Here is a 12879-nt window from a genome sequence, read left to right as displayed (position 1 = left end):
GACTGGCTGCAGGGGGTGGGACGGGACAGGCAGACAGACGAGTGGAAGGCTGGCTGCAGGGGGTGGGACGGGACAGACAGACAGACGAGTGGAAGGCTGGCTGCAGGGGGTGGGACGGGACAGACAGACAGACGAGTGGAAGACTGGCTGCAGGGGGTGGGACGGGACAGACAGACGAGTGGAAGGCTGGCTGCAGGGGGTGGGACGGGACAGACAGACAGACGAGTGGAAGGCTGGCTGCAGGGGGTGGGACGGGACAGGCAGACAGACGAGTGGAAGGCTGGCTGCAGGGGGTGGGACGGGACAGACAGACAGACGAGTGGAAGGCTGGCTGCAGGGGGTGGGACGGGACAGGCAGACAGACGAGTGGAAGGCTGGCTGCAGGGGGTGGGACGGGACAGACAGACAGACGAGTGGAAGGCTGGCTGCAGGGGGTGGGATGGGACAGACAGACAGACGAGTGGAAGGCTGGCTGCAGGGGGTGCGACGGGACAGGCAGACAGACGAGTGGAAGGCTGGCTGCAGGGGTTGGGACGGGACAGGCAGACAGACGAGTGGAAGGCTGGCTGCAGGGGGTGGGACAGGACAGACAGACAGATGAGTGGAAGGCTGGCTGCAGGGGGTGGGACGGGACAGACAGACAGATGAGTGGAAGGCTGGCTGCAGGGGGTGGGACGGGACAGGCAGACAGACGAGTGGAAGGCTGGCTGCAGGGGGTGGGACGGGACAGACAGACAGACGAGTGGAAGGCTGGCTGCAGGGGTTGGGACGGGACAGGCAGACAGACGAGTGGAAGGCTGGCTGCAGGGGGTGGGACGGGACAGACAGACAGACGAGTGGAAGGCTGGCTGCAGGGGGTGGGACGGGACAGGCAGACAGACGAGTGGAAGGCTGGCTGCAGGGGGTGGGACGGGACAGACAGACAGACGAGTGGAAGGCTGGCTGCAGGGGGTGGGACGGGACAGACAGACAGACGAGTGGAAGGCTGGCTGCAGGGGGTGGGATGGGACAGACAGACAGACGAGTGGAAGGCTGGCTGCAGGGGGTGCGACGGGACAGGCAGACAGACGAGTGGAAGGCTGGCTGCAGGGGGTGGGACGGGACAGGCAGACAGACGAGTGGAAGGCTGGCTGCAGGGGGTGGGACGGGACAGACAGACAGACGAGTGGAAGACTGGCTGCAGGGGGTGGGACGGGACAGACAGACAGACGAGTGGAAGGCTGGCTGCAGGGGGTGGGATGGGACAGACAGACAGACGAGTGGAAGACTGGCTGCAGGGGGTGGGATGGGACAGACAGACAGACGAGTGGAAGGCTGGCTGCAGGGGGTGGGATGGGACAGACAGACAGACGAGTGGAAGGCTGGCTGCAGGGGTTGGGACGGGACAGGCAGACAGACGAGTGGAAGACTGGCTGCAGGGGGTGGGACGGGACAGACAGACAGACGAGTGGAAGACTGGCTGCAGGGGGTGGGATGGGACAGACAGACAGACGAGTGGAAGGCTGGCTGCAGGGGGTGGGATGGGACAGACAGACAGACGAGTGGAAGGCTGGCTGCAGGGGGTGGGATGGGACAGACAGACAGACGAGTGGAAGGCTGGCTGCAGGGGGTGGGACGGGACAGGCAGACAGACGAGTGGAAGGCTGGCTGCAGGGGGTGGGACGGGACAGACAGACAGATGAGTGGAAGGCTGGCTGCAGGGGGTGGGACAGGACAGACAGACAGATGAGTGGAAGGCTGGCTGCAGGGGGTGGGACGGGACAGACAGACAGACGAGTGGAAGGCTGGCTGCAGGGGGTGGGACGGGACAGGCAGACAGACGAGTGGAAGGCTGGCTGCAGGGGGTGGGACGGGACAGACAGACAGACGAGTGGAAGGCTGGCTGCAGGGGGTGGGACGGGACAGACAGACAGACGAGTGGAAGGCTGGCTGCAGGCGGTGGGATGGGACAGACAGACAGACGAGTGGAAGGCTGGCTGCAGGGGGTGCGACGGGACAGGCAGACAGACGAGTGGAAGGCTGGCTGCAGGGGGTGGGACGGGACAGGCAGACAGACGAGTGGAAGGCTGGCTGCAGGGGGTGGGACGGGACAGACAGACAGACGAGTGGAAGGCTGGCTGCAGGGGGTGGGACGGGACAGGCAGACAGACGAGTGGAAGGCTGGCTGCAGGGGGTGGGATGGGACAGACAGACAGACGCCCCTGCCTCTTTTTGCAGGTCTCCTGGGTACTTTGCATTCTGAGCAGGGGCGGCTCTAGACATTTCGCTGCCCCAAGCACGGTGGCATGCCGCGGGGGGCGCTCTGCCGATCGCTGGTCCCGCGGCTCCGGTGGACCTCCCACAGGCGTGCCTGCGGAGGGTCTGCTGGTCCCACAGGCTCCACCGAATCCGTGGGACCAACGGACCCTCCGCAGGCATGCTGCTGAAGGCTGGCTGCCTGCCGCCCTCCTGGCGACCAGCAGAGCGCCCCCCATAGCATGCCGCCGCACGCACGCACTTGGTGTGCTGGGGCCTGGAGCCGCCCCTGATTCTGAGGCCCAGCTGTGGTGGCCTCGGCCTTGGCCCAGCGACACAATGCTCCACTTTGATCCAGTCTGTGACTGTGAATTGTCAATGGGCTCCTTGAAAGGGATTTTATGAAACCAGTGACGAAGGGTGACGAGCCCTGGCAACCGCACCCAGGAGCTGTCAGCCTCCAGGGGCCCGGCAGCCAAGCCTGGCACGAAGCACACCAGAGTAACCTTGGAAGCTGAGCTGTTCAAGGGACTGGGCCCACCTCAGCTCCAGGCTCCCAGGGAGCCCTGCACAGGCCAGTTCCCATCAAAATGGAGCCAGAGAGGGCCCGAGGGTGGGAGGGCTGATGGTTGTTGGCCATGGAGGCAACCCAGCTGCCTCCCATCCTGCAGGTGCCCATCCGGAGGAAAGCTATGAGACAGAGGCAGTGCCAGGGCTGGAATCCCTCCACACATCCCTCCAGGACGGTGTAAAGGAGCTGCTCAGAGGTTACGTACGCTGCCTGGCAGGCAGGGTTCGTACATGGGGGTAGATGGGGGGCAGTGTCAGGCTGCAATTCTTGGCCAGAGATTGTAGACACCCACCCCGAGCTCATCTGCCCATTCCCCAGTATTGTCCAGAGGCCGGGGGCCTGTCAGCTTGCCAGCTGTAGGACAACACTGGGAACTTGCTGAAAGCCCAAGGCCTGATGCTCATGGGCCAAAGCCAGAACTGAATCCCCCTTCCAAGCCCCCGAGAGCGCTAGGCCCCACTGTGCTGCTCATGCAGGAGCCAGGCTGCTCAGCACAAGGCCAAGCACTGCATGCTGGAGCCCGTGGCCTCTGCCAGCTGCACCCCTGTCGTGGGAGGTGGCCCTGAGCCATGCCATCAGACCCTGGGTACCTTTGGGCCCCCAGCGGCTGCCAGGCCATACAACTCCTGCATCCCTAGAGCGGGGAGAGCGGGTGCAGAGCCTGGCCTGTGTGAGAACAGGGTGCGTTGCCTTGGCAGGGCAGCTGGCGGGAGCCCACGGCACAGGGGCTGCCAGCCCCATGTTAACGGCTTCAGTCGATCGTGCGGCTTTTCCATAATCCAGCCCGAGTCTCTAGGCTGATTAATGCAACTTTTATTAATATGCTCAGCGAAAGAGGCGTTCTTGGCATGAATTCCCGTGGCCCATGGTGTGACAGCGGGTGACTCCCCCTGCTCCGGCCTGGCCGCTGCCTCACAAAGGGCCCTGTCCCAGCACAGGGGACAGGAACATGAAAAAGCCGATGGCGTGTTCGGGTGGAGACAAAATCTGAAAGGAACCTGAGTCCTATGGGCCCTGCAACATCACCCCATTGCAGGCTGCCAGGCAACCGGCTCAGCCCGCCCCTTGGAAGCCCTTCACGAATTCAGGAGAGGGGGGCTTGGGGGTAACTCTCGGTCAGAGGCCTGGGAAGGGAAGAAGGCAGATTAAGTGCTAACCCTTTCCTTGCCAGGCTGAGGCCTGCAAACGCAGCTGAACAAAGCCTGCCCTAGGAAGGGCTGAGCTGCCCATTGACAGGGTGCTTGGCACCTCCCGCGGCTGGGTCTCCTGCTTGAGCTGAACCCACGCGGAGGGTGTTGGGGCAGGTAGGCTGAGACCAGGAAGGGCTGGTCCTCATCCTAGGGGCCATGGATCCATCCCCGGCTGTGCAGAGAGCAGAACCAGCTGCCCCCAGGGCTAATGGGAGCGATTTGCCCACCCATGTGGACTCCTGGTCCCAGACGGGCTGGTTCTGCCCTGACTCCCACCTCACTACATTTATTCCCTATAGTCTCACAGCTGGTGGGGGCCTCTGGAAACCCATGTTCCCCAGAGCTCCCAGCAAAGGCCAGCAACAAGAGGCAGACAGCTCACGGAAGACGCTCTTCAGGCATCAGCCAGGGAGGGTCTGCTCCCTGTCCCCTCACCTAGCAACCCTTGTAGCCCCTTGTAGAGCCTGGTAGCCCCCACGGGGCAGGACAAGCTCATCGCTCTAGTGACACAACCCGGGCTTCTGAGTGAACAGACCCGTCAGCACCAGGGCAGAGGCCAGCAGAGCGGCACCGTGCTGGGCTGCCACAGAGCAGTAGCTGGGAGGTCTGAGCCCCAGGGCTGACAGCCCCTTTCATCCCCTTGCAGGGTTGTCCCAACCCTTCAGACCCATCAGATATATCCAGCATCATGCAGGTTCCTCGTGAGCATTGCTCTGCTGGTACCAAGAACGCAAGGGGCGTTTCCTGATGCCCTTGGCCAAACCTCTCCCTCCCCACACAGTGTGCTGGGTGGTGGCTCCCACCGTCACCCCAGAGGTGGCTGCATCATTGGTTCAATATTCAGCTAGCGGGGTGTGGGGGACTGCAGATGCCCGTGGAAGAGTCATGGCTGTACTTACAGAGTCAGGTGCCAGAGGGAGGCCCAGCCTGCCCTGCCTTACACCACTGGGTCTGGGTGAGGGGAGTGCGGGGGACGGGGTGACGAACTGGGACTGTTCTTAATGTTTCCTCTGAATACTGTAGAGGTGCCTCAGTTTTCCCTATGCATTTCTTATAGGGTGACCAGACAGCACGTGTGAAAAATCAGGACAGGGGATGGGGGGTAATAAGAGCCTATATAAGAAAAAGACCCCAAAATTGGGGCTGTCCCTATAAAATCGGGGCATCTGGTCACCCTAATTTCTTAAGTCTCTAGGTGCTGGGATAAGGGGGTGCAATTGTTGCAGAGCAAAGGGCCAGTGCACCTAAATGCCTGACACTCTGTCTCCTAGCAACTGATGGCCTGGGCCCCTCCTCTGCAAAGGTGCCAGCTAAAGGTGCTGGAGAACAAAGGAATCGGGTGACCTCCTGGCCTGGGAAAGGGACAAAGCCCAGAGAGGAGGGGCTGGAGGGGGGTTCAGTTTGGAGCTGGCTGGGAACAAGGACTGAGGGCAGATGTGGGGGTCTGGCTCACTGCCCCCCAGAATGGACCCGGCCGAGGGGTCCGGTTCTCTGTACCTACAAGCTCTGTTTTAGACCCTGTTCCTGTCATCGAATAAACCTCTGTTTTACTGGCTGGCTGAGAGTCACGTCTGACTGAGAAGTGGGGGTGCAGGACCCTGTGGCTTCCCCAGGACCCTGCCTGGGTGTACTTGCTGTGGGAAGTGCACGGGGAGATGGGGATGCTGAATGCTCCAAGGTCAGACCCAGGAAGGTGGGAGGTCCCTGGGGGCAGTGGGGAAGGGGTGGGCAGAGGCAGGGGGGAGATGGGACAGGAGGGGCAGTGGGAGGCGGTCCTGGGGGGCAGTGGGGAAGGGGCAGGGAGAGAGGGGACAGGAGGGAAAGTGGGTGGTGGTCCTGGGGAAGGGGGTGGTCCCAGGGGGCAGTGGGAAAGGGGCAGGGAGAGTTGGGGGGAAGAGGGGACAGAGGGGCAGTGGGGGCGGTCCTGGGGCAGTGGGGGCAGGCCCGGGAAAGGGGGCAGGGGCAGAGAGAGGTGGGGGGGAGAAGGGACAATGGGGCAGTGCGGGGCGGTCCCAGAGGGCAGTGGGGGGGAATGGGGAAGGGGCAGGCAGAGGCGGGGCGAGAGGGGACAGGGGGGCAGTGGGGGTGGACCTGGGGAAGAGGCGGAGAGAGATGGGGGAGAGGGGACAGGGGGGCAGTGGGCGTGATCCTGGGGAAGGGGACAGTCCTGGGGGGCATTGGGAGAGGGGACAGGAGGGGCAGTTGGGGGTGGGTCCGGGGAAGGGGCGGGGAGAGGCGGGGGGAGAGGGGACAGGAGGGGCAGTGAGGGGCGGGCCCAGGGAAGGGGCGGGGAGAGGCAGGGGGGAGAGGGGACAGGGGGCAGTGGGGGCGGGCAAAGGAAAGGGACAGGGAGAGGGGACGGAGGGTAGTGGGGGGGTGGTCCCAGGGCAGTGAGGAAGGAGGCAGGTGGAGAGGGGACAGGGGAGCAGTGGGGACCAGCCCAGGGAAGGGGCAGTGGGAGAGGGGTCAGGGGAGCAGTGGGGGGTGGTCCCAGGGAAGGGGGCAGTCCTAGGGCAGTGGGAGAGAGGACAGGAGAGGCAGTGGGGGGCAGTCCTGGGGGGCAGTGGAAGAGGGGATGGGGGGCAGTGGGGCTGGCCCAGGGCAGTGAGGGGCGGTCCTGGGGCAGTGGGGGGCGGTCCCTGGGAAGAGCGCGGTCCCGAGTGGCAGTGGGAGAGGGGACGGGGGGGCAGTGAGGGGCGGTCCCAGGGCAGTGGGAGAGGGGACAGGGGGGCAGTGGAAGAGGAGACGGGGGAAGTGGGATAGGGGACAGGGGGGCAGTGGGGCTAGCGCAGGGAAGGGGGCGGTCCTGGGGGGCAGTGGGAGAGGGGATGGGGGCCAGTTGGGGGCGGTCCCGGGGAAGGGGGTGGTCCCTGGGGGGCAATGGAAGAGGGGTCAGGAGGCAGTGGGGGGTGATCCCGGGGCAGTGGGATTGGGGACAGGGGGGCAGTGGGGGCGGGCCAGGGGAAGAGGGCGGTCCCGGGGCAGTGGTAGAGGGGATGGGGGGCAGTGGGGCTGGCCCGGGGAAGGGGCATTGGGAGAAGGGTCAGGGGGGCAGTGGGGGTGGGGACAAGGGGGCAGAGGGGGTGGTCCCGGGGCAGTGGGAGATGGGACGGGGGCAGTGGGGGGCAGTCCCGGGGAAGGGGGCGGTCCCAGGAGACAGTGGGAGAGGAGTCAGGGGGGCAGTGGGGGCAGGCCTGGGGAAGGGGCAGAGGGAGAGGGGATGGGGGGCAGTGGGGAGCGGTCCCAGGGCAGTGGGGGGCGGTCCCGGGGAAGGGGGCGGTCCCAGGGGACAGTGGAAGAGGGGTCAGGGGGCAGTAGGGGGCAATCCCGGGGCAGTGGGATCGGGGACAAGGGGGCAGTGGGGGCAGTCCCGGGACAGTGGGAGAGGAGACAGAGGCAGAGGGGGGCGGTCCCGGGGAAGGGGGCGGTCCCAGGGGACAGTGGAAGAGGGGTCAGGGGGCAGTAGGGGGCGATCCCGGGGCAGTGGGATCGGGGACAAGGGGGCAGTGGGAGTGGTCCCGGGGCAGTGGGAGAGGGGACGGGGGCAGTGGGGGGCAGTCCCGGGGAAGGGGCTGGTCCGGGGGGCAGTGGAAGAGGGATCAGGGGGCAGTGGGAGTGGTCCCGGGGCAGTGGGAGAGGGGACGGGGGCAGTGGGGGCAGTCCCGGGGAAGGGGCTGGTCCGGGGGGCAGTGGAAGAGGGATCAGGGGGCAGTGGGAGTGGTCCCGGGGCAGTGGGAGAGGGGACGGGGGCAGTGGGGGGCAGTCCCGGGGAAGGGGCTGGTCCGGGGGGCAGTGGAAGAGGGATCAGGGGGCAGTGGGAGTGGTCCCGGGGCAGTGGGAGAGGGGACGGGGGCAGTGGGGGCGATCCCGGGACAGTGGGAGAGGGGTCAGGGGGGCAGTGGAGGACGGTCCCGGGGAAGGGGCTGGTCCGGGGGGCAGTGGAAGACGGATCAGGGGGCAGTGGGGGCGATCCCGGGGCAGTGGGATCGGGGACAAGGGGGCAGTGGAGGACGGTCCCAGGGAAGGGGGCGGTCCGGGGGGCAGTGGAAGAGGGATCAGGGGGCAGTGGGAGTGGTCCCGGGGCAGTGGGAGAGGGGACGGGGGCAGTGGGGGGCAGTCCCGGGGAAGGGGCTGGTCCGGGGGGCAGTGGAAGAGGGATCAGGGGGCAGTGGGAGAGGGGACGGGGGCAGTGGGGGGCAGTCCCGGGGAAGGGGCTGGTCCGGGGGGCAGTGGAAGAGGGATCAGGGGGCAGTGGGGGCGATCCCGGGACAGTGGGAGAGGGGTCAGGGGGGCAGTGGAGGACGGTCCCGGGGAAGGGGCTGGTCCGGGGGGCAGTGGAAGAGGGATCAGGGGGCAGTGGGGGCGATCCCGGACAGTGGGAGAGGGGTCAGGGGGGCAGTGGAGGACGGTCCCAGGGAAGGGGGCGGTCCGGGGGGCAGTGGAAGAGGGATCAGGGGGCAGTGGGAGAGGGGACGGGGGCAGTGGGGGGCAGTCCCGGGGAAGGGGCTGGTCCGGGGGGCAGTGGAAGAGGGATCAGGGGGCAGTGGGGGCGATCCCGGACAGTGGGAGAGGGGTCAGGGGGGCAGTGGAGGACGGTCCCGGGGAAGGGGCTGGTCTGGGGGGCAGTGGAAGAGGGATCAGGGGGCAGTGGGGGCGATCCCGGGACAGTGGGAGAGGGGACGGGGGCAGTGGAGGACGGTCCCGGGGAAGGGGCTGGTCCGGGGGGCAGTGGGAGAGGGATCAGGGGGCAGTGGAGGACGGTCCCAGGGAAGGGGGCGGTCCGGGGGCCAGTGGGGCGGGCAGAGGCGGGTTGATAAGGCGGCGGCGGGGCGCTGTCTGGCCCCGCGGTGCTGAAGCGGCCGGGCCATGCGGGCAGTGGCGCTGCGGCTCCTGTTCCTGCTGGCGGCGGCTCGGGGGTCCGAGAGCCCCGGGCAGCCCGGCCCCGCCTGCGCCCCCGTCGGCTCCCCGGGCTCGGGCGGGCGGCAGCCGCTGGGCGCCACGTGGGCTCGGGGCCGGGGGCGGCCGGAGCCGGCGGGAGGCGCCGCCCGCAGACGGGCCAAGCGGGGCTTCACCTACCCGGGCACCCTCTGGTGCGGGGCCGGGAACAACGCCGACAGCTACGGGCAGCTGGGTGAGGGCCGGGACCCCCCTCCGAGACACCCCCCCCGCACCTCCCGGGGCGGTGCAGCCGGGACCTCCCCCCCCCCGAGACACCCCCCCGCACCTCCCGGGGCGGTGCAGCCGGGAACCCCCCCTCCGAAACCCCCCCCGCACCGCCCGGGGCGGTGCAGCCAGGACCCCCCCCTCCGAGACCCCCCCCCCCGCACCGCCCGGGGCGGTGCAGCCGGGACTCCCCCTCCGTGACCCCTCCGCACCTCCCGGGGCGCTGCAGCCGGGACCACTCCTCCGAGAACACCCCCCCGCACCGGGACGCTGGAGCCGGGGCCCCCCGAATCCCCCCGCATCGCCCGGGGCGCTGCAGCCGGGACCCCCCCGATCCCTCCCCGCACCGCCCTGGGCGATGGAGCCGGGACCTCCCCGAACCCGCCCGCACCGCCCGGGGCGCTGGAGCTGGGCAGGGACCCCCCAGCAGATCTATGCGGGGAGCAGCAAACAGCAACTCCCTCCCCCGCCAGTCCGAGCGTGGATGGGGGCGGGAGACTCGGGGGGGCGGGCAGAGTGCTCAGGGGCTGATTACTCAATACACCCCGCGCGGGGCGGGGCCAGTGAAAGCCAGTGGGGGGCGTGAGGGTGCAGGCAGGGGCGTTTGCAGGTATTAGTGTGTGTGTGGGTGTGAGTGGGGGGTAGTTGGTGTGTGTGTGGAGGAGGTGTTGGGGTGTGCATGAGGGGGGGTGGGGTCTTTGGGGGTGTGGGGAGGTTTTGGGGGTGTCTATGGGAGTGCCTGGGGTGTGTGGGAGGTTGTTAAGGGTTTTGGGGTGTGTGCAGGAGGGGGGTCTGTGGGGGTTGTGTGTGTGTGTGTGGGGGGTTGCATGGGGGAGTTGTTGGGGGGTTGGGAGTGTCAGGGGGTTTATAGGGGTTGTGTGTGTGCAAGGGGTTTTTGGGTGTGTGTGTGGGGCTTTGGGGGCGTCCATGGGAGGTGTGGGGGCTGGGGTGCATTGGGGTGTTGGGGGCATTTGGGGGGGGTGTGTGTGGGGCTTTGGGGGTGTCCATGGGAGGTGTGGGGGTTGGGGCGCATTGGGGTGTTGGGGGCATGTGTGGGTGTTTGGGTGTGTGGGGGGGGGTTGGGGTGCATTGGGGTGTTGGGGGCATGTGTGGGTGTTTGGGGGTGTGTGTTTGGGGCTTTGGGGGTGTGCACAGGCTGAGGTGCAGGGTGGTTGAGGGGAGCAAGGATAAGAGGAAAGGGCAGGGCTGTCAGTGAGTTTGGAAGGTGGTTGGTGCTATGCCGCTGCCCCAGAACTGGTCCCCCCCAGCAGGGGCAGAGCAGCCAGCTTTGGCAGACTAGCAGCAGAAGGGAGGTGGGCCCGACTGTGCCGAGAGCCCAAGTCCCTGCTGCCTCAGCCGTGCCAGCCCCAGAGCCGGCAGCCCGTGGGTGTTGAAGCTGGGGTCAGCTCCTGCAGGCTGCTGTTGTGCGGTGCGGGGGGGCTGAGGCGTTCTCTCCCTCGTCCACTCAGGAGAACATCGAGAGACGGATGAGTGCTGCCGGGAGCACGACCACTGTCAGCACGTCATCCACCCCTTCACATCCAAGTACGGCTACCGGAACCTCCGCTGGCACACCATCAGCCACTGCGCCTGTGACCTGCGGTACGGCACCTGGCCGGGACCCGCTGCGGGGCTGCACGTGGGAAGCCAGGCAGTGCAGATCCAGCAGGAAGCCATTGGGAGGAGGGAGGGATAAGCTGCCCTGCTGAACACAAAGTAGCGACAGAGCTTGGGCAGCAGCAAGGGATTGGAATTTCCCTAACTTCGGAGCAGGGAGCCGAGCCGGTGCTGGAGAACAGGCGGCTGCAAAGCGGGTTGGAGCTATTGGCTTTCTTAGTAACCTCGCCCAAGCCCCAGCCTCTGGGTGTGTCCACGCTGCTGTGCCGTGACAGCACTGCAGGGTACATGCTTCCGACACTGCGGAAGGGTTTTTTCCAATCAACGTAGTTAATCCATCTCTCCAAGAGGCGGTCACTAGGGCCATGGAAGAAGTTGCCCGTCCACCTCACTGCTTCTGCCCTGGGGGTTTGGTTGGCCCAATCACAGCACTCAGGGCACAACATTTTTAGGTCAATCTAATTTTTAAGTGTAGCCCAGGCCTTAGCCTCTCCCCTCTGCGGCATAGGAACAGCTGATCAGCTGGTGGAAGGCACCAGAGAAGGATAAGGTTAGTTAACTGGTGCTGTACAATGCTACCCCCATCAAAGACCTGCTAAAAGCACTCGACTCCCATCTGTGCTGTGCTGGCAGCAGCTTCAGGCCCCGTCACCGAGCGGGTTGGCCGTTTCGTGTTTGGAAACATGCACGCCAGTTCTCTCAAACAAGTTCCTCCGCTCAGGCCCAAGGCCTTGTGCTGGAGACACTGGACAGCTCTCCCCATAACAGCAGCAAGGCCACCACCCAAGAGCTTGTTTAGAGAGACAAGCTGCTGCTGGGTGTAAGGAACAAGAGCGGGTAAAGTCCCTGTGACAGCTGCTCCCTCTGCTGCCCCGGCCAGGGCACAGATCCCAGCTCAGCCTGGCGGGAGAGGCCCCGTGCCCCTTTCTTACCCTGCCTGATGCTCTGCGCTGCCCTTGCAGGTTGAAAGGCTGCCTGAGGCAGGTGAATGACACTGCCTCCCGCGTGGTGGGCCAGGCCTTCTTCAACGTGATCCAGGTGCCCTGCTTTGAGTTCACCTACAAAGAGCAGTGTGTGGAGCCCTATCTGTACATCTGGTAAGTCCTGACCAGGGAGCCTGAGGTGCTCCCCTGCCCCCCGCCCCCCTCGTGCCAAAGCTGCACCCGCTCACTCTGCCTCTCGCTCCACTTCTCTCAAGGTGCAGGAAGTACAACACTGTGGCCATTGCGGTCCCCCGGAAGCCAGTGCTCTACGAGTTTGGTGGGGAACTGATAGACCAAGTGGCAGCCGGCTCAGACAGGGCTCCCTCCAGCCCAGCACCCCAGCCCAGCACCCCCCCGCCTAGAGGGAGCACGGGCAGATGGGCACCTCCTCCGACAAAGCACCCACCCCCAGGCCAGGTTGTCACACAGGCTATGAACAGCTTCCAGGAATCTGCACCCACTGGGCCCAAGCCAGACAGCCCCGCCAGGAACCAGCGGAAGGGGAAAGGGAAGAAGAGAGGAAGGAAAACCAAGAAAGGAAAAAGGCTGAAAAAGAAAAAAGTCCATTCCAAAGGTGAGGTGCTGGGGCTCCCCACCCCCACTGCAGATGCTGCCTCCCTCCTCACCAAGCACCTGGTGCTGGACTTTGGGGGGAAGGAGGATGTGTTCAACGCCATCCTGAATGATGCCCCTGCCGGGGAGGAGACCCTGACTCCACGTGGGACAGTGCAGGCTGAAAGCAGGGACCAGGGGCAGTGGAAGGCAAGGCCGTTGCCTGCTCTCCAGCCCACATTCCCAACTGGCCGCAGGAGGAAGAGGAGGAGGGAAAGAAACGGAGGGAAGCACCCGCGAAAGGAAGCAGAGTCTCTGCCCAGGCCTGTATGAGACTCGCTGCAGCCAAGGCCGACCTTCCCCCGATCCCCAAAGGGGCGGCTTGTCACTGTAATAAACGACCTCGATGCAGCCGATGGTACCGTGCTAGTGTTCTGTCCCTAGCCCTGCTGCTGGAGCCGTGTCTGCAGTGGGCAGATGAGGTGGAGCTCCTGCTGCGGGGAGCCCTCTGTGACTTGGCTGCTGCATCCCAGCGCTGTGGAAATGTTTGCCCAGGAGAGAGGGGACA

The 12879-nt window shown here is 65.9% G+C and overlaps 1 protein-coding gene across 1 annotated transcript; it reads left to right on the top strand.

The window, feature by feature from the left end:
- The first annotated feature begins 8862 nt into the window (after positions 1-8862).
- On the top strand, positions 8863-12722 carry PROCA1 (protein interacting with cyclin A1). Its single transcript, XM_030537011.1, has 4 exons — positions 8863-9127; positions 10629-10761; positions 11739-11873; positions 11975-12722. Exons 1-4 carry the CDS (start codon positions 8863-8865, stop codon positions 12642-12644), a joined length of 1203 nt encoding a protein of 400 aa, XP_030392871.1. The 3' UTR covers positions 12645-12722.
- The last annotated feature ends 157 nt before the right edge of the window (positions 12723-12879 follow it).

Source organism: Gopherus evgoodei, chromosome 17, assembly GCF_007399415.2.
Source record: "Gopherus evgoodei ecotype Sinaloan lineage chromosome 17, rGopEvg1_v1.p, whole genome shotgun sequence".
NCBI classification, from domain to species: Eukaryota; Metazoa; Chordata; order Testudines; family Testudinidae; genus Gopherus; species Gopherus evgoodei.
The sequence above is the reverse complement of the archived record's forward strand: the minus strand, read 5'-3'. Positions and strand labels throughout refer to the sequence as shown.